Raw genomic sequence first — 27,360 nt, 5'->3', positions numbered from 1 at the left:
GCATTTATAAATGTTTGTTACCTGTTTCTGCTCTACACAGCATGGCTACGATTTCAGGAGCCCCTTTTACGAAGGCCTGTGGATCCCCACCAATTTCCTGGGCAATGACAGACATTCTTTGCAAGGCTGAGGAAAATGGGAACTGATGTAAAATGATAATTCCTTCCACTGGGGCCTAGGAGAAAAGCAAGTGGATTACACACTCTAGAAAAGATTTTAAACTCAGGCCAAAGATTTTTAGGTCTGTCTTTTGGGCCACCGTAAGAAGCTAGCTATGTATAATGGGCAAATTTGTCACACTTAGATAGAAATGACTAGTACATAAAGATGAGATTAAATTTGTGCAGAAATATTTAGCTTAAGCAGTAGGAAAATTCACTGACAGACTACTCAATGTAATTTACTGATAGGAATTTACTAGTCCTCTTTCTTCAGTAAGACTCTGTTAGGTGTTACACTGGTCTTGCAAAGGAAAAATGGTCATCAGAGAGCTGGTGACATTCACTGTCCCACTGTCCCCAAGTGTATGCCTCCAGTAAGGGTCTGACATCAGCCACCAGACTCCACTGCATTCCCCACTCAGCTGAGTTCAGACAGAGTCTCAAGCCACAAGGACAGGCAAACCTCTGAGCTGGACAATCTCTAATCCAGCATCCCCCTGTTTCTGGCGTGAGCAGCAAGCTTCCCCAGGCATCTGCAATCAGACAGAGCAAGGCAATCTCCATGCAGGCAGTACAGGAAAGTGGGGAAGAGCTCTCTTGGACAAGGACACCCAGGCTTTCTTATACTGAAAGGCAACCCTTACATTGACAGTATAACTTGATCATGGATGTGAAACTTGCAAATAACTTACAGTGGTGGCTTTAAGTCCAGGTCTAACAACTGTGGCATTTGTGGATCCTTGACCTTCAATCTGGTGTCCGCTGGAATCATCTATCACCTGTATATTGAGAGAAAAAAATATTTCAGACTGCAACAGCAGTATAGCTGAAAGGAACCTCAAGGATCTATTTAGACCATTTCCTTGCCGCTAAAAAAAGTATCTTATTCATTCCTGGGAGGGGTCTGTCTGATGTCAAAATAAAAACTTCCAGTAATGGAAAATCCACTGCCTCTCTTGGCAATCAAATAGAAAGCCTCACCAGGTTCACTAAGACAATGCTTTGCCCTTGTACAGCAAATAAACTATGTCCTCTCACTGACAATAAATCCTTTATTCATTACAACACACTTAAATAAAAATGAGAAAGTAATACACAAACATTTGTATTAATGAAGAAAGCTCTGTTCTTGAAGTATTCCACAAATCATCTGGATTTTTTTATCATCACAACATAATTGTGAGGACCAAAAATATTTTTGGGGTCAAAAGAAACTCAATTATCCCTGTTTCACAGGAGTTAGTTAACAGAATTCCTGAATTTTTCAAAACTTTGACAGGTGTCTGGCTAAACCTGAGATGGCACGGTGATCTTCCTACTGTTTGCATAACAACAAATCACAGATTTACCCAGCCTGTGGCCTCGAACATTTTCACATCCAGTGGGTCTCCTTGGATCTTGCCCTCCCAAACAATTAGTGAATGACAAACTGCCAGTGCTTTGAACACCGGGCCCCAAGGTAGGCCATGGTCTGCAGGGAAACTGTGGATATCCTGAAAGCTGAAGCAAAAGAGAATGTAAACATTACTCTCAGAGAACACCAAACAACATAAGACTAACAGGAAAGAAGTCCTAAATTGGGCACAGTTAAAGTCCCACCCTGAGACCAGATCACATGCATGTTCTGGGGACTTGTCCTCCCCCATGAACTGCTCTTCATGCACCTCTCCACGCTGGAATACACATGCTCAAACCAGGTGTGTTATGCCTAGTTAGGGAGTCCAGTGAGATGAAGAGAGGAACAGATTATTACAAAATATTTCCTTGAGGTTTGTGCAAAGATTCTTTGAGTTCTGAAGCTGATATAAGTTTGAGCAATTATGAGTATGCACATTTCTGGAAAGGTCAATGGGCAAAATCAAGGCCACTGAAAGAACAGAGTGTCAGTCTTGTGGGTAAGAGTGACTTCCTTTCATAAAGGGTTGGGGTTACACTGAAGTTATTAGATCTAACCCAGCCTGTTTACTGAACACAGTCTGCCCAGACATGATGTTCCAAATCCGGGCCAACAATGGCTGCATCTTTTCATGTGGAGCAGGACTCCTGGGATAAGGCAAACAATTCATTCTCCAGAGGATATAGAAATAAAATTTAAAATCTAAACATGGGGAACGTGCTTAACTATTTAACAATAACTGTCTTTCAGATTTGGTCCTTTGTCTAGTAGAAAAACCCAATCACTACCCCAACAAATTTTGATGTCATTGGCATATCAAGGAGCCTTACCAGCTTCTTTCACAGGGCAGAAAGCCCCAAAGATCCAGGCCATCTTCTGTTAAGGTGCCAGTCTAGGTTAAAATGTACATTTAAATTAAATTCCCACATGAGAGCTCCAATAGGAATAAAAAGCAACACTTATTTTAAGAAGTTACTGTCCAGAAAATACCAGGAAGGTGCAGAGCAAAAGGGCTGCCAGAAAATTCCTAGATTCCAAGAAAAAAAAGAATTTGCCACAGCTTCTGTTCAGACACCAAGAACTTAAGTGCACAGCGCGGGTCATTGTGTTTCTAAAATACAATGGAAATGCTCAATCAAACCCCAGCCTCCCACCCAATGGCTCCCATTACCAACGAGGGCATAACCAGCACACAGCCATTACTTTGTCGAAGCAGACAAGGTTCAGCTGCCCACATATGTTGATCCTCTGTGGGCTGATGCAAAAGATGCCCTTTTTCTTCAACCTCTGTTGGGTGTAAATGATTCCTGTTGTCAAGGCAGCTGGCAGAGCTGGTGGAACAGCAATAGTGATAACATCCAAAGCCTTCTTCACCACTTCTCCTGCCTCCTCCTGACATAATAACAAGGACAGTTATCAGGAAGAGAGTGGCAAGGAGAGCTGCTTGCACTGGGTGTAGCCCTCTTCATCCCTCCTCCCCTCCCCTGCAGGTGCCCCGGGCTGTACACTTTTCTGCCCATGGTCTATCCCATACTCATCTCCATAAGAAATTATTAGGCTTAATTTAACCAGAGGCTTTAAAGCCTCAACACAGCTAAAGAGCAGCCTCCAGGCCTTCACCCGTTCTCCATGCAAACAAACCTGCCAAGTACAGTTCACAGCCTCCTCCAAAACACATGCTCAAACATGCCAGCTAGATCCTTGCACCCTCAGTCAATCCCATTTTCCCATGACACAGCACACAGGAACCTGCTATTTATACGGGCATTCATCCAAATGCCTACAGGCACAGCTCTGGACTCCATGCTAAGGAGACAGGTGAGACACATGGGATGGCGCTGAAAATGATGGCAGAATGCATGAGCTAATGATTTCTTCTGACCTTATGTTCTAGGAGTTGTGAAAGAAAATTGGTTTTGCCTGCAGGAAAAGATGTGGAAGTAACAGTTACATTTGTAAAAGCAGTCTGTAATTTGGGAGCTTAGAGGTCAGTGTAAAAGTGACTGCCAGGATGCTGAGTGTGGGCACCGTTACTCTGGGCAGTTGATATGAATGCTAAAGAACCGAAAACTTTTCAAAGTGGGGTCCTAGGACTGAGACACTGCAAACTAAATCAGATTTGCAGTTCAGAAACAGTTGAAAACCATCATGAGGTCTTCTGTGACTAATTCTGAGCTTGGGACTTGGACCACAAATCATGCTGCATTTGATGTGCTGAATTTCCATCATGTTCTGGTTCTCCATGATATTGTCTCAGACGCCAGAACACACCAGTTTGATGATATTTTGTATCTATTTTATGTTACAATGAAGTGCTTTCCACCCACCTTTAGCTAAACCCTCACAGAAGAGAAAGCACTGAGTACATCCTGTGATTCAGTCTTAGAAGACTGACAAGACAATTTCAGCGACTGAGATAGCATCAACAAGTATTTTACATATTATAATGGGGAAGTTAAATTTAAAAAAAAAAAAAAAAAAAAAAAAAAAAAAACCCACAACTGCAAAGCAGACACAAGAATAAGTTCTTAAACACACTTTCTTTGATATCCTAAGGAGAAATAATCTTCTGAGCCAACTGATTGTAGATTATTCCCCAGGATAAAAATTATTCAAAGATGAATTACAGAATCAACCATGCAACCCATGACTTGGACTTTACATTGGTAGATAATTATCATAGCATGAAATGATTTCTTGAAAGCTTCTGAAGTTCTAAATCAGTTAGGCTTTAAAATTTGCAGAACTACTGTTTATAGTCTACAACTCTTCTCACATTGATAAGCTGATGTATGAGAAGGAGTGAACTGTTCCACATTTCTCCTGAATTTGGTAACTCACCCCATTAAGTGCAAATACACACACTGTGTAGATCATTCCAATGGCTGCAAATGCTATGAGGCACATGAGGAACCGGAGGGCATCTCTGTACAGCTTGAAGTTCACGGGCTTAGGGTAGAGGATGGACCGCACCAGATCCCCCTTGGCTGTGTTGAAACCTGGACAGACAATTCAAAATCATTCCAAGCGGAAAATATTTCAAAACAATTCTCTGCAAAGAATGGGGGACTTCAAAATTATTCATAGTTTCTACAGCCTAAGAAAGAAGGCCCAGGTGTTTCATTTTAGTATATGTGACCTTATCTGCAGAATATAGTAAAGAGGGGATTTTGTTTAAGGGGGAAGGATTTTTTCAGTGTCTTAGAAGCAAAGCAATATAACAATATTCTTTTTCATAATTATATCCTGGCAGTTTTTGTAGAAGTTATGCCAAACAAAAAGAAACAATGCATAGTAACTTAGCCCAGCCCAGGATAATGATTCTCTATCTGTCTGTTGTAAATATGGATTAGTGCCTTTAACTTAATGTGATTTGATACATTCTCAGACTGTTTCAGTGAGAAAAATCATGGAAGGAAAAATGAACTCAAATGTTGACTGACCAATCCGCAGCACCACAGCTTTCACTACTCCTCTGTCATCTGCCTTGGTCTGGATGACCTCTGTTCCACAGAAGAGGACATGTTTTTTGTAATCCTCTGCACAGTACATTCTCCAGGGCTTGAAATTATCAGCTTGGGGTAGGTGGGTCTTTGTTACTGGAATACTTTCTCCTAGGGAAGATTAGCTCAGATGAGGAAAACTGCAGTATACTTAATAACAGCCTGCTGACTTTCAAATAGGTACCTAGACATCTTGGTGGTGAGTATTTACTAGAGAAAACAGTTTACAGCAATTTTACTTTTCTATTTTGACATTTTCAGTGAATAGAGCTCAAAGCCTAGCAAACAGACTGCCAGAGAAGAGTTTTCCTTTGCATCAGTACAGCAACTTCGTGTAAGTCTGAGAACTGAAAGCAGTCCAAGGACTCCAAACCCTAGCTGTAGATGTGGAGACTTGAAAAGAGGCTTGAACTGGTGTTGCATGACTGCTTTTGAATGGCCACAAGTTGTTTACCTAATTTGAATCTCCTGTGCAGTCACTACACATTCCCTCAAGCAGATGGGAACATGATATTCCTTATTTTTCCTCTCAGGTAAAAAGGAGGGCCTTTAGCTCAGTGCTTGACAGGAGAAAAATACCTTATTTATGTCCCAGCAGACACTAAGGTGAAGAAGAAATATTTTGTGACAGCTGACATTTTCTAAATGAAAGGTGTTTCTGGAATTTCTCATTTATATGAAATTTCAGAACTATCAGTTTCAGTTTGATTCAGACCAAGACCAAACTAAAACAAACAAACAAACAAACAAACAACAACAACAAACAAGAAATAGAACTGTGACCTCCTCCTGCACCAAAAATCCTGCTTTCCAGTGACCTCTCCTACCTGGTGTGTCCTTCACTGCATTCACAGGAATGTGAGGCTAAGTGTCTGGAGGGCTAGACAGACACTCAACAGGTTAGAGATGTTGCAGCAATGAGACATCCAGTGAGTGACAGAAACCCCTGCAGCTAGAGTGGACTATGGGCCCTGTCTAGGAACAACTTTGCTTCATATCCATTTTCTTCTGTCTTTCTCACTCCACTGTCCACTCTCTCCCTTCTAATCAGATCACCTCTTCCTAAATGCTGAACCCCAGGATGGTAGAAAATGATAAACTGCCCTTCCTAAAGTCCATATTGTCTGTTTAGACAATTGACAACAATTCAAACTCTATGATATCAAACTGAAAGAATCCCCTTCTTGGCCAGCTATGGACTGTCTCACAGAAAGGAATGTACATGATAACACAGTCTGTCCTGTGTCACTGGCTGAAGCCATGGGGGTTCAGGTGGCAAACCTAGGAGGGATGAGCTGTACCTGTCAGCATGCTTTCATTTACAGTGCACTGCCCGCTGACCAGGATGGCATCACAAGGCAAAAGGGTTTTGCCCTCTTTCAAAATCAGCATATCTCCAGGAACAAGATGGTGTGATTGCAGCTCCTGGAAACCTGAAAGTGACAAGTAATGCAAGTTTTGTGTTCTTCATATATTTCTCTGTAACAAGGGGGAAAAAAATACAAGGAAGTATTCGCTGAATAGAATTCTTTATAATGGCTGATAAACAAAGTGCCGCAGTAAGACCCAAGTATATAACCTCCAATACTTAAGAAAAGCCTAGGCATAAGTTCCATCTGTAGAATTCTTCCTTATCTACCCAGGAGCCTAACCAATGATTATTACTCCAAGGCACCGACCTAACTGATAAGCCTTGGATCTATATTTCTTTATTTGACTTCATCTCTTTGGTTTGTGCTCTAGATACCTTGACAATGAACAGACTTTGCATGGAGCAATTAGGTGGACTCACAGCCATTTAATGGGCATGTTGTTGACTATGTCAACGCTGCTATAAGAAAAACTACTTAATTTTTCTGACAATTTTCTGCTAAGGCTGCACTCAACTATTAATGTTTGATGTGCCACAACATATTTCTAAGTCAAATTAACTCGATGTGCAGAAGTGAGTTAACTGAGCTGAGAAACAGAAGAGGAAAACCACTTTGGAATAAAACTATTATTATATATGCTTGGGTTTGATATAAATTGCAATAGAAATAAAACACATTGAAAAAAGAAGCATAGAGGAGTCACCTTCCTTATTTCTGCAGACAGTGACCATGACGTTGTTATGAGACTCAACCAGTCTGTGCAGTTTAATGGATTGCTATAAATTAAAGAAGAACACACAAAATGTGTTACATCTTACTTACATGATGCAATTTGTCCACTAACAATTATTTTCTTTTGTTATTTGTAGTTATGAGAGCCTTCAGAAACTGGGTTCCGCCTCTACCAGGAACTATACAACCACACAGAGAAAGAAATTCCCCACCCTAATTACTGAGAGCATAACAAAATGTTACAAAGTGAAGCACTGGAATGGGGAAGGGAGGATGTGGATAAGGTACCACATAGAGATTGTGATGACTAGGAGGCCAGGCCATTGCACCTGCTACTACAGAATGTCACAAGCCCAAACCTCTGAGTAAGTCTCGTAGCACTGTGTACATGTTGTAACAGGTTGACCTTTCCCAGACATTAGAAATAAATCTGCCTTGTGGAAAACGTGAGGTGTCTCACCTTTCTAAGATCATACACAGTCAAAAATATTGAGAGGAGAGACATGATTATGATGGCAGTGGCATACTCCATGTAATCTTCAGCAAACCACAGACATACACTGAACAGCTGGAACACGTAAAATGGATTTAGGACCTGTTTGGAGAGACAGCAATAGTAAAGAGCTGGCCACATTTAAATGGCCCCCATGTATCTAGACAGTCCAACCTGTTGGGAAAGGTCTGAAAGAAGAGACTTTAAGTATTGTGACTTCTGACACCTTTGTAATTTTGTTAGCAGTCACTTTAATCAGATCAGACCATCTTCATCTGACAGAAAGGTCAAATAATATAGACCAATAGGATATTATTTGGGATGAGAATGACTCAGCCCAATCCTCATTTTGTTTGCTTCTTACAAAAAAAGTAACAAAGGTGAGAGAAGAGCAGATTGTGCTGTGAGCATGGAGCTCCCATACCATAAGCACACCACCACAAACACCCTGTTTAGGCCACATATAGGTTGTTCCAGTCTGAAAGAGATATTGGTGCTTCGTGTGGTGCTGTGCCCAAAATCATGAACTCATTGGATCTCTCTGCAGCTGTAGGCATGTACCAGGTACTGCTGTTCACTTAACCACTCTTGATTAAGAGACAGCCCTTGTCTGGAAGGTTTGACTTCCAGTGCAGCTTGGAAACCTTCAGCGGCCCTCAGAAGGCAAATAGAATGAGCTCCCAGGACAGAGATACACAGAAATACCAAGCAGACACACAGGCATGGGCATGGAGCACAGGGAACAAGGCAGAGTGAACGAATTTATGATGATTTCATGGAACACCTTTCCAATAGGATTTGAGAAAGAAATGTGCTTGAAGAGTGAGTAGTAGGAAGCTAAATCAGATGTAGAATCAATTGCATGCACACATGGCCTCCCAAGCAGCTTAGAACAAAAGCAACAGAAATGCTTAACCTCTTTGATGAGTAGTTTCCAAATAGGGATCACTGGAACATTAATAGTGTTTGGCCCACATATAACTCTCCTGTACGGGATAGAGATACATCACTCAGACAAAATAGTGACAATGTCACTCGCTCAAAAAAATGAAGATTTCTGTAGTCCTGAGAGCCTCTTTCAATCCCAGTTTAAAGGCTGGGAGGATATTTCTTCAAGAAAAAAAAATTAAATGTTTTTACAGTGCTTATGTCAGAAAAGATGGCTGTACCAGTGTCATTTACTTATGCAGACAAGAGATGTAACACAATTTACTAGGCAAATGTTTCCGTCACACAAAAATTACTTTGAGACACCATAAACAAAGGAATTCTGCATCTAAAACTAAATGATCCAAACCCAAATAATTTTGCAAAAAATTAAGAGTGATTTGAATGTAAGATTTGACATGAGCTAAGGTCAGGAGCTGGATTTTTAGTATTCAATCAACAGAAGATAACTTCTCTATTTAGCAGTTTCATAAATACATGTTCTGTAACTTGCTTAATAATACAGTAATTTATAAGAATAAGTTAAATGACCAGAACTAGTCAATTTGGAACCCCAGTGTAGAAGCAAACACACAACTTATCTGCACTCTTTCACAGAGATTTTCTCTTGCTCCAAATAAGAACTGCTTCAAGTTTGTTACCAGACATAGTCATTTTCTGATTGAGAACAACAGTGATGAATAGAGACACTTCAAAAACTTTGACAAGGAATAAACAACATTCTCTAGCCCCTTTCATTCAATATTTCCATGCATGACTGTTTCATCTAAAATTATGTGCATATTATTAAGTACACAAAAAACTCCTGGGAAGTGCACCAACAGAAGGAATTTACATATCTTTGAAGTCCATATGTTGAGTGTTCATGTTTTAAAATGTGTACCTGACATTCTGTTCATTGCAGGTGAGACCAGAACCAAATTTATCATGTATAGCCGAGCAACTGTAGTGGTCTTCTAGGACTCTAAAATAGAAAGGGAGTGTTTTCCTTAGGACATTATTCACAAAGACACTTGACTTCTTCAGAGACTTGCACAACCAGTGCAGTGAACTCACCCAACTTTCTGGAACTCTTTTGCATAGATATTCCAGACATAGCGGATTTTTTGTACTTGGATAGTTTTCACCTAGAAAACAAAACAGGGACAACAAAACATGCAACACAGCAAAAAAAATACTCTGAGACTTGCTCACAGAGCTCAGCTAGGCATCCTCACGGGGGTCAGGTAGAGATAAAGGAAATTTTATGGGGACAAGAAGGGAGAGAAGACAGGATTGCATACACTGATCCCCTAGTTGAACTATAGATGGGGATCCCCAGCTCAGTGCAGGTTCCAGTAAGCTTTACAGATCTTTAGGTCAAGCAAGTACAAAGCAGTGTTCTTTGTGAAGAAAGGAATAATCTTTACTCCGATCTCACAGAATGAATGTAAGAGATCACTGATGCCATGGTGGAGACACAAGTATCTGAAAAAGCCTGTATTCAGCCAACAACTCCCCTGTCTTCTGTCTGGTTTTGGAGAAAGCAGGGGGCTTTGGGCCATTTCCAAGCATAGTGCTGAGTCCTTCAGCTAAACAGACGTGCCAGCAGACAAGAAAGGCCATCCCAGGATACTGAGTCACTGCTAATGCTAAGCCCTTGCAGAGCAGTTATCCATTAGGAACACACGCTGTCATTTATAACTTGCAAGAGGAGTCTGTCCTGTCCTGCACAACAATAACAAAGTCTATTAGAGATAATGGCACTTCCTATCAGCTGGCAGAAGGCAGGGCTATACACCTGTACACACGAGTGATAAAGAAGTCAGCTCCAGGGAACTCTCCCTACCCAGCTCAATAAGAATTATTATGGGCCAATGAAATCTAGACTCAGCTCATCCACTGACTCAAAATGGAGCTATAACCACAGTCATTAACTTAACAAGAGGTCTGAAGTTAGGATTTTATGCAGTAGGAGCTGCAATATATGCAACGCTAAAACCTGGAGTGGGATGTAAGGGGCTCAGCTCTCTGTTGGAAGAGGTCCTTGGACAGCTCTTGGGCACTACACAGAACCCAGTGGACTTAGGCACCTTATATGGCAAAAACACTCTATGATTGACTTGTAAGTAGGGGCTTTTGAATTGCTAGGGGATAATTGAACTGTTCTATCTTCGCTGCTTTTGAAATCTGGTCTTTTCTATCTAGATGCTTTGATTGATATGAAAGTGATGTTCAAAGGGCCTATTATTTGAGGCTATATTTAGGGGTTTTTTTCTTCATATTGTGCCAGTTGATTAAACTAGTTGGCACTAAACTCTCCCAGGTACACTAATATATGTCCACAGCAGAAATATCAACAGCTTTGCTCAGCTAAAGTCAGGTTTATATTGAAAATATTTACTAAAAATTGTTGTAGATATAAAAAAGAAATTCTATTAAGTTAGAAATTTATTTCCTGAAAGGGAAAATAGCTCTTTTCAGTGCTCTAGTATCTATAATCAAGAGCCAGATACTAGCAAATGTGTCATTTTGCAATCCTACTGCTCACACAAACTCAACATGTAATGCCAAGCAAAGCACATAACTGAACTGTCTGGTACATGTTTTAGACATGGGATAATTACATTTACTCAGCTCATGAGGGACATGGAGATCTGCTTGGATCAATCCATTGTCGACCTTCTCCCCAGTGTCTCACCGGGATCTCAAATCTATGGAACTGGCAAAGACTAGGATACATTTTTGCAAGAAAAGTTAATAGTGTCTCCTGTTAACTTGACTCCAGCAAATGCACTTTAAAGAACAAATTGGTGCATACAAAGGCAAGGAAGCAAAATGTGTTGATGAAACATTTCTGGAAACGCTGCTGTAGCTCAGGCACTTTTCTGTTTTATTCCCCATCAGCTGCATTCATCCCTGTTTTCAGGTTACTGGGGCAGCTGCGTTCAGTTCTGCACAGTCTCCTTTCAGACACACAGTCATCCCTAAATTCCCTGATTCCTATGGCAGGAATTCTATTTATTTATTTATTTATTTATTTATTTATTTATTTATTTATTTATTTATTTTAAACTCTGATTCACCACTGCCAACCCATCTCCTGAAGCTCTCCTACGTATAACATAGGTTTTCTGTCATAAATAGTGGGAATTCTCATTTCATAATCCCCCTCAGAAAAAGAGAGGTTTCTTACAGAGGAAACTACCACCAAGTACAGTTCTCTTCTTTTTCCACAGTTCACTGTGCTCCTCAATATGCAAGATACTTAGCTGGATGTGTTTCACAGGTCATTTTCACTCCACAAAGCATGGCTGAGATTTGCCATCATCTCCCAGATGCTGCAGGGAATACTTTACTTACATGCAAACTTGGCTTCAGTATGGCTTTGCTGAAGATTGAGTCCTCCTCAGTGGCTGGATAATCTGGTCTACTTTTGATAAAGGCAGACACAGAGATCCATGTCACAGTCTTACGAGAATAAATCCGAAAATCATCCTAAGTGAGTACAGAAGAGAAGTGTCACAATTTGCCCCACAGACCAAACTCACTTTCACCTTGGAGTCAATGGTTACAGTAGACTTTCTAGAGCACTGCTCTGGCTTTTTTTAAGGATTAATCAACAGAAGCCTCCCAACCCTTGTGACTTAAAGAAAAATCATTAGAATAGGAACAGAACCACTGTCCTGTCAAAATGTGAGTACTGCAAATACTTCATTGACCACAGGTCTGGTGTGTTTGGCTGATAAGGATGGAATGTGAACACCCAGGTCAAGATCTAGAACAGGCAAACAGCACAGGACAGTCTGAGATGCAGTGACCGTGCTGTAAAGGGAAGATCAAAAGGAACACAGCACTGTGCTGCAAAATGGATGTTTAGTGCCAGTACCTTTACACAGTCACTCCTGAGTTAACACTTCATTGGAAGAAGTATGTCAGCACTTATAGCACCTTAGATAAGCTTTTACCACAAACTGAGTTCATGACCTTCCCATTTTTTTATAAAGTAAATTGAACATTAGAACTGCCTGACAACAAATGTTGTTAGTCTTGAGAGATTAGAGCAACTACTGTAGTGAGTAGCCTCATGCTAAATTGCAGTCCCAAACACTGAACTGCATACCTTAAGGCCAACTTTGAGACTGACTTACATTTTGTGTGTGAGCAGTTTTGCAGTTATGAAAATTTAATTGGAAAAGGGAAGAGTAAAAAAGATTTTTGTACAAAATATAAGTGCTTTGGAATAATTTAAGTGTTAAAAAAAAAAGGACTTTAATAATGTTTACATATCTTATTTGCCTGTTTTTCTTCTTAAACTGGTCTTTTGAGTAGAATAACATTTATTTTCTGATATCTTTAATTTAGATTCCAGAATGAGTAGATATTGGGATGCAGATTGAGATGGGAACCAGTGAATAACACAGGTGTTCATCATTTGAACTAAAGTGAATCAAAATTCAATAACAAAAATGAGTTAATAGGCTCTTATATTGCAAATGCAGAGATAATGATGACTTAAGAATTAAGGGTTTATGTGAAGCAAGACATAATTCCAAGGATCATGCTGATGAAATTACTTGTATCCTCATTAGCAGTAGCCATCACATTTGAGAACTGATATAATCAGAATGTAGCAAAACAAAACAAAACTGTCATTTTAACACAAAGAATCAGGAAGGAAATCTTAAATTTTCAAACACCCAGAGCATATTTGAGAAAGCTCCTTGATAACAAGAACATACAATATGATTCAATTCCTGCTTAGTTACACAAAGGCTCATTTAAAAACTCATTTGTTTGAAAAGTGCTTGGCATGGCACATCTTTTTAAAATTACACACAAGAATAAGTAATCAAAAATGCAAACTGAATTGAAGATTAAAAAAGGATATTAAGCCTAATATGATGTTTTTGATAAAAGAAAAAACATACCCCAGACTATTAGGATGCAGATTGCTTCATTATAAAGTATTCAACAGGCAGATCTGTGGCTTTCCAAACCTGGGATTTTAACTGCAAACTGCTCTGCTCATTTAAGAAGGCAGCTCATACACAGAGGCAGTGAGTGATCCATTTTGTAATTGCAAACATTGAAAGTGTCATTGTTCAGAAATCTTTGAAGCAGAACAAATCAAATTTCTGGAAGTAAACCAACCCTGCCAGCTCCTGGAGTATTCAGGCTCAGCTGGGATTCAGACCTAAGTCTCAGTTTGCTTTTTTCGTGTTGCGGTAACTTCCATGAAATAAAACCAGGATTTGCATATGTTGGAGTGCTACAGCACAGTCCTCAACAGATAGAGACCTGTATCAGGAAACTACTAGCAAAATGTACCACCTCTGAAAGCATTAACTGCAGGACTGCAAGCTCCTTGGACATGGGGAAGGGCTGGTGGAAAATGGAAACATAGAGCCAAGAAAACAAGCAGAACAGGCTTGGCCTCTTCTGTATACTGATCCCTCATGCCACACTTGGACACTGCTGGGGACAGTGCTAGACAAATCTTTAATTTGGCCCAGTAGATAAATTTCGGCAGAGAGGGACATCTTCACCAGAACAGCCAAGTGAGGGAAACAGGATCTGCTGGATACCTCCAAACAAACAGATGCTTTAGAACCTGGAGCACAAGGCTACAATGTAGAAAGCACAGGGATGGTAGGACTGAGAACAAACGACAGCCTTGAAACAACAGATATTACAGGTTTTATCAACCCAATGTCTCTCACCTTGTCCGATCAGCTGTTACCCTCCATTCCCATCACCATCATATACATAATTTGTGGAGTACTTTGAAATTCTTTAGATCAACAGTGGTACACATAAGATATGATTGCAGGAAACCAGTAATGTAAGAGATTTCAGCTAACTGGATACCTTACAGTTACCCACCTTCCAAATAGCTACCTACTTAGAGACTAATTAAAAGATTAAAATAGGCACCTACTGTTGTTCTAAGCAGAATAATATCCGCTTCTTCCAAGCTGCATCGGATGCAGTTTACCCACACATCCCACTCTGGCTTCCAGTAAAACAGCAGCCTCAGAGCCCCACAGGACAAGATGTATCCAGCAATGCACAAGGCCTTTCGGCAGCTTTGAGTTTTGTAGCCAAATATGTCCTGTACAGCAAAGAGAAGAGGAAAATCATTACTATTTCTCCTAAAGAAATGCCTGGAATACTATACCTTCCTATCATCCACTGCTCTCCCATATGTAGCGTTAGGTGCCTGCACCAGCTGGAACTGCTGTGCACAACTTGGCACAGACACAGCTTTTGTAGCTGTTACCCTCTTCCATCACAGCTCCAGTACGGGGATTTTGGAGGTTGCCAATGTGCCATTGGCCTAACATAATATTATTGTTGATGTTGTTATTATTATTATTATTAATAATAATAATAATAATAACTGTTAGTAAGAACAACTAATGAACACTTGGAGAATGCTTTACATGTTCAGAGGGCCAAAGGAAGCTACTCATTTCAGTTGTATGAGTAGGTATTATTATTCCATTTTTAAAGCTGGGGAAATTGTTACAGTGAGGCAAGGTGACTTGCCCAAAACATCAAAGAGTTGTCTGTCAGCATTACATTTCAAGAGCTGCAAGTCTTGGTACCATGGCCAAATTTCCTCTCAGTACTGCTAGCAGGGACTTAGTAAACATGAAGTGAAATGTATACAGTGAATTTATCGAGGAGATGCAGCCTAAGCTAAGATGGGAGATTCCACGGCTTCAATTACATTCAGTGACCAGGAGAATTTGCTAACATAAGGGTTAAGGTTCCTCAATTCCCTTCTTCTGAGTATATCTGCAGCAACTGTGCAATCTGCTTCTGAGGATCAGATATCTGCAGCCACAGATATTGCAAGATCCATTTATAAGGTGAGAAGAAAAGGCCATGTAATTGTAAGGATGACTAACGCATAATTCCTGGTTCTGTACTGGTGTCTCTGCTTGTTACGTGAAATGCAGGCCCTGCCCAGTGGTTCCACACGCTGCCTCGGCACACCTGCTCTGTGGCATTCTCCAAAAGACAGACCCTGTCATCCTAAGCAATCTCCAAGAGGTTTCTAAGGGGAAGAAGTTGGCAACTGTGAGGAAAAAGTATGGTAAACAACACAGGAAAGCGGCCTGCACCGCACAGGACCTGGTTATACCACCTGTGAGATGCACACACAGCATTTTCAAAGGCTTCTATAATCTCTGAGCAGATCCAGAGAATAAGGCAAGACTGCAGCAGACAGAAGGAAGCCTGTGGAGGACAGCAGACAGGGAGGTTTGCAAGGAGGTAGTTGGTGCGGCAGTCATGTGCAACTAGTATTCACATGTTCCTACAAACAGGTAAAGGGTCTCCATTCAACTCTCTCTAGCTGTAACCTTAACAAAAAGGTTAAATAGTGTGAGCACCAGCATACAGAATAATACACAAGACAATGTGAACTTACTCTTCACAGCATTTGCCTAGTAGCAGGATCCAGATGCTTGGATCCAGACTTCACAGTTTGTCAGCAATACAAAAGATGTCCCAAGGAGACAGAGAAGCCTAAGGGAAGAATTGTTAAAAGAACACACCTTCGGACTTCCTTCAGTATATGGATGGGCCTGGAATAACTGGAATAGTATTTCTGAATTGGGATGGGCATGAATATCAGGGTGGGGAAGAACAGGATTGCTGTCATGTGCATCTTGCTTCTGCCCATGAATCACTCCTTTAATTTTCAGATTTTGTGTCTTACACACCATATCTGAGATGTCAGCAAGGCTGTACTAATAGAATTAAAAAGAGAGAGGGTGGATGCTCTGCATGTGATTGGCAATCATTTGGGATCATCTTCTGTTGGCACTGTTCTTCACTGAAATGTTCAGTGGTTTCCCAAGCCTGCACAACAACATAACCACAAAACTAGAGCAAACTGTATTTCTCTGTATTTTTGCCTAGCAAACCATACACCAATGTATGAAAATATGTATCTGAGTCCCTCTATGCCAGCATACATTTTAAGGCCTTTTTTCCCAGCGTAGTTTTAACTCAAAAAGTGATTTGAATCCATAGATTCCAAGACACTCCCCAGAACCGAGCATGCATCAGTATTCCACATCTTGAAATACAGAAGAGAGGCAAACAAAAAAAACCAGCTCATCTTGGAAGAAAAAAACATCCATTATGCTGTGTGCTGGACCTTGCTGCTTCTCTCAAGGGACTTTCCTGAGACAGGCAGAGAGACAGACAGATAGAGCGACACCATTGAGCTGTTATGATCCTTCAAGGGTATGATTTGCCATAAAAATACAGATGTTGGTTTTCAGGTTTGTTGGTTCATGTCTTGATGAGTTTGACATTTCTGAGTATGGCTGTTCAGGAGTTCTACAAGGAATAAGATGGGAAAAAATAAACATCAGATGTTAACTGATGCATCTAGATGTCCATGGAGGAATCTGTTGCCAAAGCAAATCATTTCCCACAGTTTGGAAATATCTGGAGCAGGTCACCTGGCCCACATCACTGAGAAGTAAAGCTAGGCAGGGAAATAGACTGAGCTCCAAATCTGACTTGTGCCAAAGTTCCCTGAGCCAGAACCTTTCAAGCTTAACTTCAGTACAGAATGTTCTGTTAGGTTGAGGAGATTTTTCTGGGCCTATGTATTCAGCTGGAAGGATTATAGCAATGAATGCTGCATTCATAAAAAAAATAATACATGAATAACTCCTTGTTGAAGCAGAAACTTCTCACTCATCAGATAAGTCAAAATTAAATTCTTTAGAAGAATTCCCAAAACTATTATCTTCCACAAAAAAGGTGAATATTAGACCCATAACAGATATCCACAATGTGCATGAAGAAGGGAGAAACAGGTACACACATGGCGCAGGTTTGTTTAGTCACATGAGCAACTTACAGTAATTATGGTTTGGAAATTCTTGAAGCTTATTTAGGATTCCCTCGGCCTCTGCTACAAAGATCTCCAAGCAAATGCATGTCCACCATGGCAAACAATATTTTCAAGGCTGGCAGAAGTCCTGCTGAGAGGACTGCAGTGAGAGCAAATCTGTCAGGTTAGTTTTATGTTGTTAAGGAAATAACTTTTTCTGTGTTTCATTTCATTGTGCTGGTGCAGACATGTTTCTTTTGAAGAGGGTCTGATGAATACAGATTTTCAACTTGACAAATTTTCTAATGCATGAACAAGTTTTTAGAGTTAGTGAGTGCATTTGGCATATAAAACTGGTCACAGTCAAATAATCTGGGTTCTTGAGTGCACCAGACTAGGAAATGGTGGAAAACAAAGCAAAGATAAGCTGTCTGTAAGACTCCAAAGGGCTTCTCATCATCTCATAAGAAGTAACATCATCTACAAAATAAGCTGGTATACAGTGTTCATCTCATCTCTATAGAATATTTTTTAATAAATTGTAGTGTATAGTAAAATTTTGTTTGCTCATTTTTCTTGAGACTTACAAGAGTTAGAAGAGTGACTGTAACAAAATGGTTTGACTTGTGAGTGAAGGGTCTAAGAAGGGGCCAGGATTATTGGACAGAAAAAGCTGCCAGACCTGCTCAGTTGGCAAGTAAGGTTCTTAGCTGCTTTTACAATCACACAAAGCCAGCATTCAAGGGCTTATCACTCTAGTGTCCAGCAAGTCTTTGTTACTTTGTTTAAAAGAAAAATTGCCTCTAACTGCCAGGTCATCTGCACAGCAGAATTTAAATGCAAAAGTCAAATAAATTCAGGCACCTCTTTCTTCGATGAAAACAAAGCTTGTAGCTACCGTTAGGGAGCCTAAACAGTGGTAGTGAATGGTCATATTTCTGGCAACCCCAACACCAGGTACCTTATTATGAACTACCTGTTGCTATAACAACAGATAATAGGATTAGACTTGAAAGACTGGCTAAGTTTCACAAGCAATTTAATAACTGAATCTCATTCTTACCAACCAGAACCTGTTTCATCAGAGGTTTGTTTCCGTTTTCTCTGAAACCAGTAATGACATTCACTATTGTTCCATTAGCAACAAGATTGTAACATTCAGATTTTATTTCAATTTTAAAACTTACATTTTTCAAATTCAAAGTATATAAAATTCCTGTATCAGATTCCCTTCAGAATTATGGCATCTCAAAGGAGGCAGACAGCTGCCAAGATGCAGCAGCAAACTGGGGTTCACCAGCTGACTGACTGCAGCTCTCCCATTCCTTCAGCCACAAGCAATGGGGGAACACATGCTTAAGACAGCCTGCTGGTAAATCCTTCCCAAAGCAGTATCCAGTCAGTCTATCACAATCTTTTGCACTGCAAGACTTCAGCTTCACACTTTAGGTTTTGTGCAAGGGGAATGATTATTCCCAAGCTGCTCAGAGAAGAACATCAAATCAGCAGAGAGCATAAAGCAGTGTTTTTCCTTCCTCTTCGTATTCCACAGTAAATGCACTTCTTCTCAAAATCTTCAAGCAGATTTTTCTGAAGGGAAGCATACTATTAGCCCTCTCTGAGGCAAGCTGCTGTGTCCAGAGTTCTCTCACACTACTAAGATACTTCTGGTACTACAAATGGGTATGGAGAGTTTATCTCATGCTCTGAATATATTTTGCTAAGTTTTAGCTGCATAGCAGAAGAGTGAACTTTTATTCAAGCAAATGTTCTGCAACAATTCTAAAGTAATCCTAAAGATATACACAAGGATATACAAAGATCTATAAGGTTAGATTTTCTAAGTCAGAGTGATTACTCTTAAATTCAGGAGCACCTAGCACCTCAACTGTACCAAGTAATGGAAACACAGAAGAAAACTTCAAAGCATTTCTTTTTATTCCTCTGCAAATTGGACAGCTGGTTCAACGCAGGGAAGAATCGCACATCCAGAGTTCAAATTAATTACTTGCATACTTTCAGATTACTTGAACTATTCCACTCTGGAAGAACTGGCACTTGTACAGTGTCAGCTGTTATGTTATTAGAACAAGAGATCTGATCTTGTTTGAGAAGTCAAGAACTGCTTGTTAATAATTTGGTTCAGGTAGAATAAACTGACTGTTGAAAACAACATCAAAATATTTTCCATGGCTTTGAATTTTTAAAAAAGTAATTATCTTTACTTCATGTATTCTTCTTCACTCTACTTAAGGGGACCCTTCTTCATTTTCTTCACTACTACTCTCAGTTTTATACTACTTTCTTTTTTCCTTTCACACAAATACACACATTAGCTGTTCTCTTTTTCTATACACAAGTTGGTTTTTTTCTCATCCTCTTACAGTATCTCATACATCCTCAGGAATATATTCCTCTACCTCATACATTTTTTCTCTCTTACATCTATGTAACAAACACACATGCATTCCTGCCTAATTTAGCATAATCTGGCTACAGTTTTAATTGCATTTTCTACTCAAGTGCTTTACAAGTCTTTTTTGTTCAATTTCCATTTGGGAACCCCAGGTGAAAGAGCACTGATCATACTCACTGCAAGCATGGAGAGCATGGCAACTGCTCTCCATGTCATCCAGACACTCTGGATTCATAGTTAAGACTGACTCAACACTGGGCATGGAAAACCGTGCTGGGCATGGAAAACCAGATATTCACAGTGCAGACCCCTAAGCACCAGATTCAGGATGCATGGGCTCAGTATGATACTGGTGAGAAACAAGAACATCCTTGGTATAACTGGCTCCATACAAGCACAGCTTTGGTGTCCCAGCAGTGCACAGCTGGAAGTGAACATTCAGGGTACAATAGTGTGACTGTACACAGCACCAGACAATCCACTTAAACCCAATTAGCTCCAGCTCAATTCTGGCATTGATAGAGACAGCACTAATAGTGGTGAGAACACGACAGGGCGTTTATAGTCCTAGAAGGACAGGGCAGGGTGGAGCAGAGGCACAAACCCAGCAGCTGTTTGGAGCTGGGGAGCAGTGGCACATCAGCACCAGGGCTAGAGCCAGGAGTGGGGTGCTGCCAGCAGGTTTAGTAACTGGGTGGCAGAGCCAGTTGGGTTCTGCATTGCACGGAGTTAATTATTCCCCACCCTCGGAGCCAGTGCCTTGTGCTTCCTGCACTGCTCAGCTGATGCTGCTGGGTGACTCTCTACTGCATTCCCCAGGTTTGCATTACGCAAAATGTGGCATCTCCCCTTCCCTGGATGGCTGAGAGGGCTGTCTGAAAATCCACATTTTTCCTTGCAAGATAACAGGTATCCATATTTGCACAAGACACAGTCTCTTTCACTAGAACAGGAATCTCAGTGAGGAGATTTTGAAGATTTCTCCAGGATTTCTGAAAGTGAGCAGTGCGTCAACTTGTAAGTGACTGTGTTTCAATAGCTTTGCTATTGAAATCCTGCAGGCACTCACAGCAGCACCCCAGTGGCTCTGCCGCACAGGAATTTTGAGAAGCACTGCATTTACCAGATACGCCTAAGAACTCTTGTTGTACAGCTGCATCTCCAGCAGAATCTATAGAGGGACAGAATCCATGTGAATAGCTGACTCGTAACACATAGTAATGTCAAAGCAGTTCAGAAGCACTGAATTCACTTCAATCATGCACTGATACTACTAGTTAAGAGCAGTGCCATGTGGGAGACCAGAGATTTTGTGTTAACATAGGACTTATTTCCAGATGTTACAAAATGCATGCAAACACATTTCTCCCTGGGAAACTCTGAAAAGAAGTTCTGTATTTAGGAATCCCATCTTCTGAGACAGTGTTGGCAATTCAGCAAACTGCATTTGTCAGTAATTTATGCAAACATAACAGGTGTTTTTATGTTTTAGAGAAAGCCAAGGTTTCCAGTTCTCTAACTGGAGCTGATCCTGGAGATCCAGTTGTTAAATGGTTGGGGCTGCTGGTCTGGCCCATCCCTCAAGCTCATATTAAACCAATTCCATCTGGATTTTAACACCACATGAATAATCTGCTGAGCTATCATCCCCTTTTGGAGGGGAGAACCAGTTAAATCGAATGGACACAACCAACCTTATTTTCTTTCTGCTAAAAAAAAAAATTATATCCCTTTCTACGTGTATGTTTCTGCCAAGGAAACACCCCAACGAGCAATAACTCAATTAGAATCTGAAGCATTTTGTTGCTGAACACGTGCCACTTTCTGCTTCAAGCTGAAAAAGACCTAGACAAAGATACAACTCACCATCTCATTCTCTTCTCCCTGGTTAAGCTGTGCATAATGGTTCTTGGTAGGATTTTCCCCCATGAAATGACCCTCTGGAGACTTTCTACAGCACCCTCAGGACAGGTCTTCAGCATAGTGTGCTTGAACTTCTACATTGAGGAAGTGCTCTAAGTACACACCTTCCTTATAATTCTGATGATGTTTGAAATAGGGAGCTCCTCCCTCTCTGGGGTTAGCAGGTAACACTTTATCCCTCCTCCCTCCATTCTGTTGTTGGAGTTTTGCAGTTGTGAGGGTTCATGCAGAATTCACTCAAAAACAAAGCAAGAAAGAAAACGTTCAATCTTACAAGTGTTTGCCACAATATGACTCCAGAGCATAACTCTGGTAGCTGCAAGCAAGTGCTGCTGGCACAAAACTTTTAGGGGAGGGCATGAGGCGAGTATTTTTCTTCAAGAGATTATGGAATCATTGGAGACCAGGAGTGTGTCCAAATAAGAAACAAAATAGGCATTGCTCTTGTTAACACTCTTAGCAACCAGTCTGAACTAAGTGTCCAGCAGTGATCCCCACATATGCCATGGAAAATAAATCAAGCTCTGGTACTGTAAAAAAGGGCCCAGTTCATGCAGGTGGATTTATGTACTGACTGTGTCAGGATTCAGCCAGGCAGGATCAGGACTTTTATTCATTATTGAGAATTTCCTCATAGAATGTTTTCTGACCTTGCCATATAACTTTGGGAGACATCACTGAGGTTATTTACTCATTCCTGGGGAAAACTGGAGTTTCCCACTGATGTCAGTAAGCTAGATGTCTCTGACCTTTAAATCAGGGCCAAAAGGAAGCTGGCAAGAAAACAACACTGAGTATTACCACCTCTTTTTTTTTTTTTTTTCTCCCTCCCCTTTTTTTTTTTTTTTTTTTTTTTTTTGTTTTGGGCTGCATTTGTTGGTTAGTCTTGTGATTCATTCCCATTTCACTACTATTTCCTTGTACTTTGCTACTTTTTAAGAAGTTACACAAGAAATATTTTAGGAGTGAGGTCAGGAAAGGCAAACCTGTTCTTCCAGCAAGTATGTTAAGAAACAAAAACATTACTTCTAGGATGACTGAAACAGATCAAGAGGTACCAAGTCAGTTCCTATTCCTCAGCATTTTGCTGCCATGAGGCATGGACTTGTACAAGCAACAAGAAAGACCACTGCATATCCTCCAGCAGGAGAGACTCAGAGAAACTGAAAGGAGAAATGCAGGAAACAGAGAAGAGAAACTGAAGGAATTAGGTCAGTTAATACAAACAGATATGCACCCAGCACAGGGACAGATGTGTTTGAAAATGCTGGTGATAAGCACTGGAACCAAGTTGTTCCGCCTTGACACCTACCACACTTCCAAAAGGAGCCCAGACTAGAGGCTGGACTGACAAGGATATATCTATACCAAGCTGTCTAAGTGTGATTGATCGCACAAGATCAAGGTTCTCTCCAGACTCAACTTCAGAGTTACCCTCTCTTTCGTCCCACTGCAACTCTCTCTGAGCCTCTCAACTTATCATTTTATTCTTCTGAGACTGAGCAAAGGGAACTCTATTTATTATACAAGAGTAACAGTACAAACTAAAACTTTGAAAGAAAGAACATACTAAATTCCATTTCTGATAAACCTGATTACATGGGGGAAATGAACATTGCTATCTAGAAGCTGTAACAGACAGGAAACAACCGCAAAGGTACCTTTTCTAAGGTACCATCAGGCTGATGATTTCGGGAAACGACTCATTATTTTGGGAGGTGCCAGGGTTGAAAAACAGGACTGTCACACACGCTTTTTCTGCCTGGTCAGCTTTTGCTGCTTTGCCAAACATCACCCTTGCTCTTTCTAAAGTCTGTAGCAGACTAAGGTGCAGCAGGAGTCCTTGGTTGCTCTGGCACAGAGATGAGAGATGCAGACATCCCACCAAAGCAGGGTCTCCAGGGAAGAATAAAGGCTCATACAATCTTTTCACTATTTGTAGTTTTATTCCAGCTCCAAGGTGTTCTGCACTCCTAGAGAATACCCTTGTAGGAGTATTTATACCTTCACAACTGAAAACAAAGAAAAAAAAAAGGTTAAAGGTGCAAAACATTAATCATTTCCATAGTCTGACAACCTGTCATAATAATTCATCACAGTATTAATCTAGACTCAAAGAAGATGGTGAGATTTGTTAATTTTCTTTAGCACGTTCACCATAACCTGAAGAAAAAGCAGCCTGAACTGGAACCTTTAGTTATATGATGCTCTCTACTGTTTGGAGTAAGAATTACATGGTCTTTATTCACAAAAAGTTATTTGTTAGCATGTCCTATGGAGTATCATCATTCATCTTTTTAAATTGAAACTTGCCTTAAAAAATCATACATAAATTACTAAAACAACTGGTCAAGCTAAAATATAAAAGCAAAGTAGGATTTTAAATATAGTCCCTTAAACTTACAAATAAATAGTCACAAAACTAAGGGAAGTAAGAGACAAAAATATGTGCCTCACCTCATTCCAACAACTTTTCTCAGTCCTGAAAGTACATGTATGTATTACATCATACTTATGCAATTTATTTTGCTTTGAAAAATCTCACAATATAAACAGAAACCTGACCTCTAAAGCACCCCAAATCTCATTTTCTGTTTCTCAGCATGTAACACCCAGTTCTGGCCACATTACAGAAAGGAAGCTGTGAATCAACTGGTGACAGTCCACAAGAGAGCACAGAGAATGACAAAGGAGTCATAAAATATGGAAGAGGTACTTAGTGTTGTTCTGTCTAAAGAAAAGGAGACTGAGAAGAGTCATAGCAACAGTTTTCAAACATGTAAGTGGAGAATATTATCCATGTGTAATATTATCCATGTCCACTGTGGACATGTTGCAAGAAAGATTCAGATCAGGCACAAGGGAATACTTTCTATTAAAGTAAGCAAGCACTGGCATTGCCAGGTGAACATTCCAATGTCTGTGGTCTTTAGGGACAGGTGTGGTATACACTGCTCAGAAATGACCTAACCAGGTGATCCTGTGTGAGGGCAGATGGATGGAGCTGATGAGCTGTTGTGGTGCCTCCATTGCCTCCTGCTTCAACGTGGCCAGAAAGAAACCCCAATAACTCAACAGAAGCCCACTAAGAAAACACCTTGTGTTTTCCAGCTTTCAAGGCAATGCTGCCACCCATGTCATGCACTCCCCAGGCACAACAACAGCTGTTATCAGACTCTTATCTGTAACTGCGTGGAAGACCCCGGTACCACCATCCGGGCTGGGCTTCACCTCACGGCCCTCTCCAGCCCTGCCCTGCCGGGCCGCGCTGGGGTGCCCGAGAGGAGCCAGGGGCACAGGGGCGAGGCCCCGAGGAGATCACGGGGTGTGAGAGGGGCACAGAGCCCGGTGTGGGGATCCAGGACCCCGGTGTGAGGGATCCATGATCCAAGTGTGAGGGAACCATGATCCCCGTGCGGGGATCCCTGATCCAAGTGTGAGGGATCAATGATCCAAGTGTGAGGGAACCATGATCCCAGAGCGGGGATCCCTGATCCAAGTGTGAGGGATCAATGATCCAAGTGTGAGGGAACCATGATCCCAGAGCGGGGATCCCTGATCCAAGTGTGAGGGATCAATGATCCCAGAGCGGGGATCCCTGATCCAAGTGTGAGGGATCCATGATCCCCGTGCGGGGATCCCTGATCCAAGTGTGAGGGATCCCTGATCCCGGTGCGGAGGTCCGTGCTCCAGCTCAGAGGAATCCCGCACTCTCCGATTCTCCGCCCCTGGCCGACCAGCCCCCTCCGGTGCTCCCACTAAATCCTCCCTTCTCCGCCGCTGCCGACCCCGGAACCTTCGCGCGGGGAGGTGCGGTTTCCGGCGGGCCGGGCCGCGCGGACCGCGGTGCCCGGAAGCGGCTGCCGCTGCCCTTGCCCTCGGCCCGGCCGCGTTCCTGCGGCTCCCGGGCCGCTCCCGTTTCCTCCCGGCCCTTACGATGTGGCGGACACGGGCGGCAGCGGCTTGGTAAGCGGGACGGGTACCGGCGGGCTGCAGGCGGGCCTGGCGCTCGCGGGGGAGGCGGAGCAGCACAGCGGGTTGGGGAGCGAGGTGCGGGTGTGAGTGGCGCAGGGCTGGGCCGGAGGCTGCTGCTGGCGGTAGCCTGGTACCCCTGCGCTGGGCAGTTTCCCATCCTGCAGCTCCCCTGGGACGGGGGGGAGGCGGTTAACGTAGAAGGAGCTTCTTCTCCCGCATTCTCGCCCTGGGGACCTCGGGCCGCTTTCGTGTCCAGGCGTTGTTCCTTCCAGTAGCTGCCTCGGGTCCCGCTTGTTTTCCAGCGTTCTGCTTCACCGTTTCAGGTTGGAGCAATGACAGTGAGTGGTGGATAATAGCACGATGTTCCTTGGCAAATTTCATAGAGTCATGGCATGGTTTGGGTTGGAAGGGGAACGTGAAGATCATCGAGTTCCAACTCCTAGGTGGGAGCAGCAGTAGGAAAATAAGCGGTGTCTAGTGCTGAATGAGAAAGAAAATGCTGCCGTGCTTTTTGTTGGGTTACGTTTGGTTTGTAGTCACAGGCATAGCAGGCCACTTTTTTGTGTTTTACAAGACATTTGTAATTTCAGTGCAGTGTTGCAGGCCTGTAATCAGGCAGAGCTACTCGTGTCTGGAAGGATAGTTTTTGTTACTGTTAAAACCAACTTTGCAGAGGCTTGAAATTCGGAACTCATTAAGGACTTCATTTAATAGCATTATTTTGCCATCCTTTTCAAGCTTTTTCATTGTACTTCTCATTGAAGATCTCAAGGTGATTTTTTTGATCAGTATTTATCAGGAGGCTTAGCAGCAGGAGGAGAGAGGAAATAGAAAATGGAAGTTTTGTTGTAATGGAGGAATAATGGGGGGTTTAATGAATTATAAGATTTCAGATGTGCAAGTAAAGCAGTTGAGTAAGTTGAGTTTGAAATATGCAAATATTCAAAAGGAAGTTGTGGATTGAGGTTTTGCCAGAAGACTGTAATGGAATTCAATTTTTCCTTCAGTTTAAACACACAGGCTGAATGCTGTAAAACACAGTGTGGTCTAAAAGAAAAATCACGAGAAGAAAGTTACATAATATTACACAAAATGCTTCTAGCTTAGGTGAAGACAGCTAATGAGGAGTGACTGCCATGTGCTACCACATGGTCTCTGCTAAAAATAATAAATATCTGTGAAATGGTAATGACTGCAAAACAAAATAATGAACAACCCTGTCACTGGCATGCTTCGTACAGGCTTATCACACAGTGATTTAAAAACCTGGCTTCAAAAATGGGAAATAAAACATTTCAAGTGTGGAGAAAATTACTTTTGTATTGGTTCTATTTGTAATTAATTTCTGAGCCTCTTGTAATTCCATGTCCAAGAGGAGAAATGCTTTACTGGTTTAGGGATTGTTCTGTTCCTGCTTATTAATCTCTTTCCAGGTTTTAAGTTTCTTACTGCCAAAGCCCAGCCTTGCAGAGATAGTTCAGTATAGCACAAAGGTTGTCCTTCATTGCCGTAGGGATTTAGGAATGAGGACTTGCAGAGCAGTCTCTGGGGTTCCTTTACTGAGCTTTCCATTGCACTAAACGAAATTTTTAAAC

At 41.5% G+C, this 27,360-nt stretch overlaps 2 protein-coding genes across 5 annotated transcripts in view; one reads left to right on the top strand and one right to left on the bottom strand.

Moving 5' to 3' along the window:
* The window catches only part of LOC120757086 (probable cation-transporting ATPase 13A4), a 36,111-nt gene extending 14,315 nt beyond the window's left edge, over positions 1-21,796 (bottom strand). Inside the window, exons 1-16 of the mRNA XM_040074184.1 lie at positions 21,734-21,796; positions 14,527-14,700; positions 11,949-12,083; positions 9,663-9,733; positions 9,490-9,570; positions 8,575-8,644; positions 7,626-7,760; positions 7,137-7,209; positions 6,362-6,493; positions 5,001-5,171; positions 4,399-4,556; positions 2,761-2,949; positions 2,388-2,449; positions 1,511-1,661; positions 854-940; positions 22-175 (exon numbers count right to left, since the gene is read on the bottom strand). Of these exons, the coding sequence (XP_039930118.1) occupies positions 22-175; positions 854-940; positions 1,511-1,661; positions 2,388-2,449; positions 2,761-2,949; positions 4,399-4,556; positions 5,001-5,171; positions 6,362-6,493; positions 7,137-7,209; positions 7,626-7,760; positions 8,575-8,644; positions 9,490-9,570; positions 9,663-9,733; positions 11,949-12,083; positions 14,527-14,700; positions 21,734-21,796 (1,906 nt within the window). The remainder of the gene's footprint in view (positions 1-21; positions 176-853; positions 941-1,510; positions 1,662-2,387; positions 2,450-2,760; positions 2,950-4,398; positions 4,557-5,000; positions 5,172-6,361; positions 6,494-7,136; positions 7,210-7,625; positions 7,761-8,574; positions 8,645-9,489; positions 9,571-9,662; positions 9,734-11,948; positions 12,084-14,526; positions 14,701-21,733) is intronic.
* A 3,830-nt stretch (positions 21,797-25,626) lies between these two features.
* Positions 25,627-27,360, top strand: part of OPA1 (OPA1 mitochondrial dynamin like GTPase) — a 48,524-nt gene continuing 46,790 nt past the window's right edge. For all 4 annotated transcript variants that reach the window (XM_040073739.2, XM_040073737.2, XM_040073738.2 and 1 more), the window contains exon 1: positions 25,627-25,756. In XM_040073739.2, coding sequence (XP_039929673.1) covers positions 25,728-25,756 — 29 coding nt within the window. In that variant the 5' untranslated portion in view covers positions 25,627-25,727. The remainder of the gene's footprint in view (positions 25,757-27,360) is intronic.

Source organism: Hirundo rustica, chromosome 10 (assembly GCF_015227805.2).
Source record: "Hirundo rustica isolate bHirRus1 chromosome 10, bHirRus1.pri.v3, whole genome shotgun sequence".
NCBI classification, from domain to species: Eukaryota; Metazoa; Chordata; class Aves; order Passeriformes; family Hirundinidae; genus Hirundo; species Hirundo rustica.
Note: the sequence above shows the minus strand (reverse complement) of the source record. Positions and strands in the feature narration are given on the sequence as shown.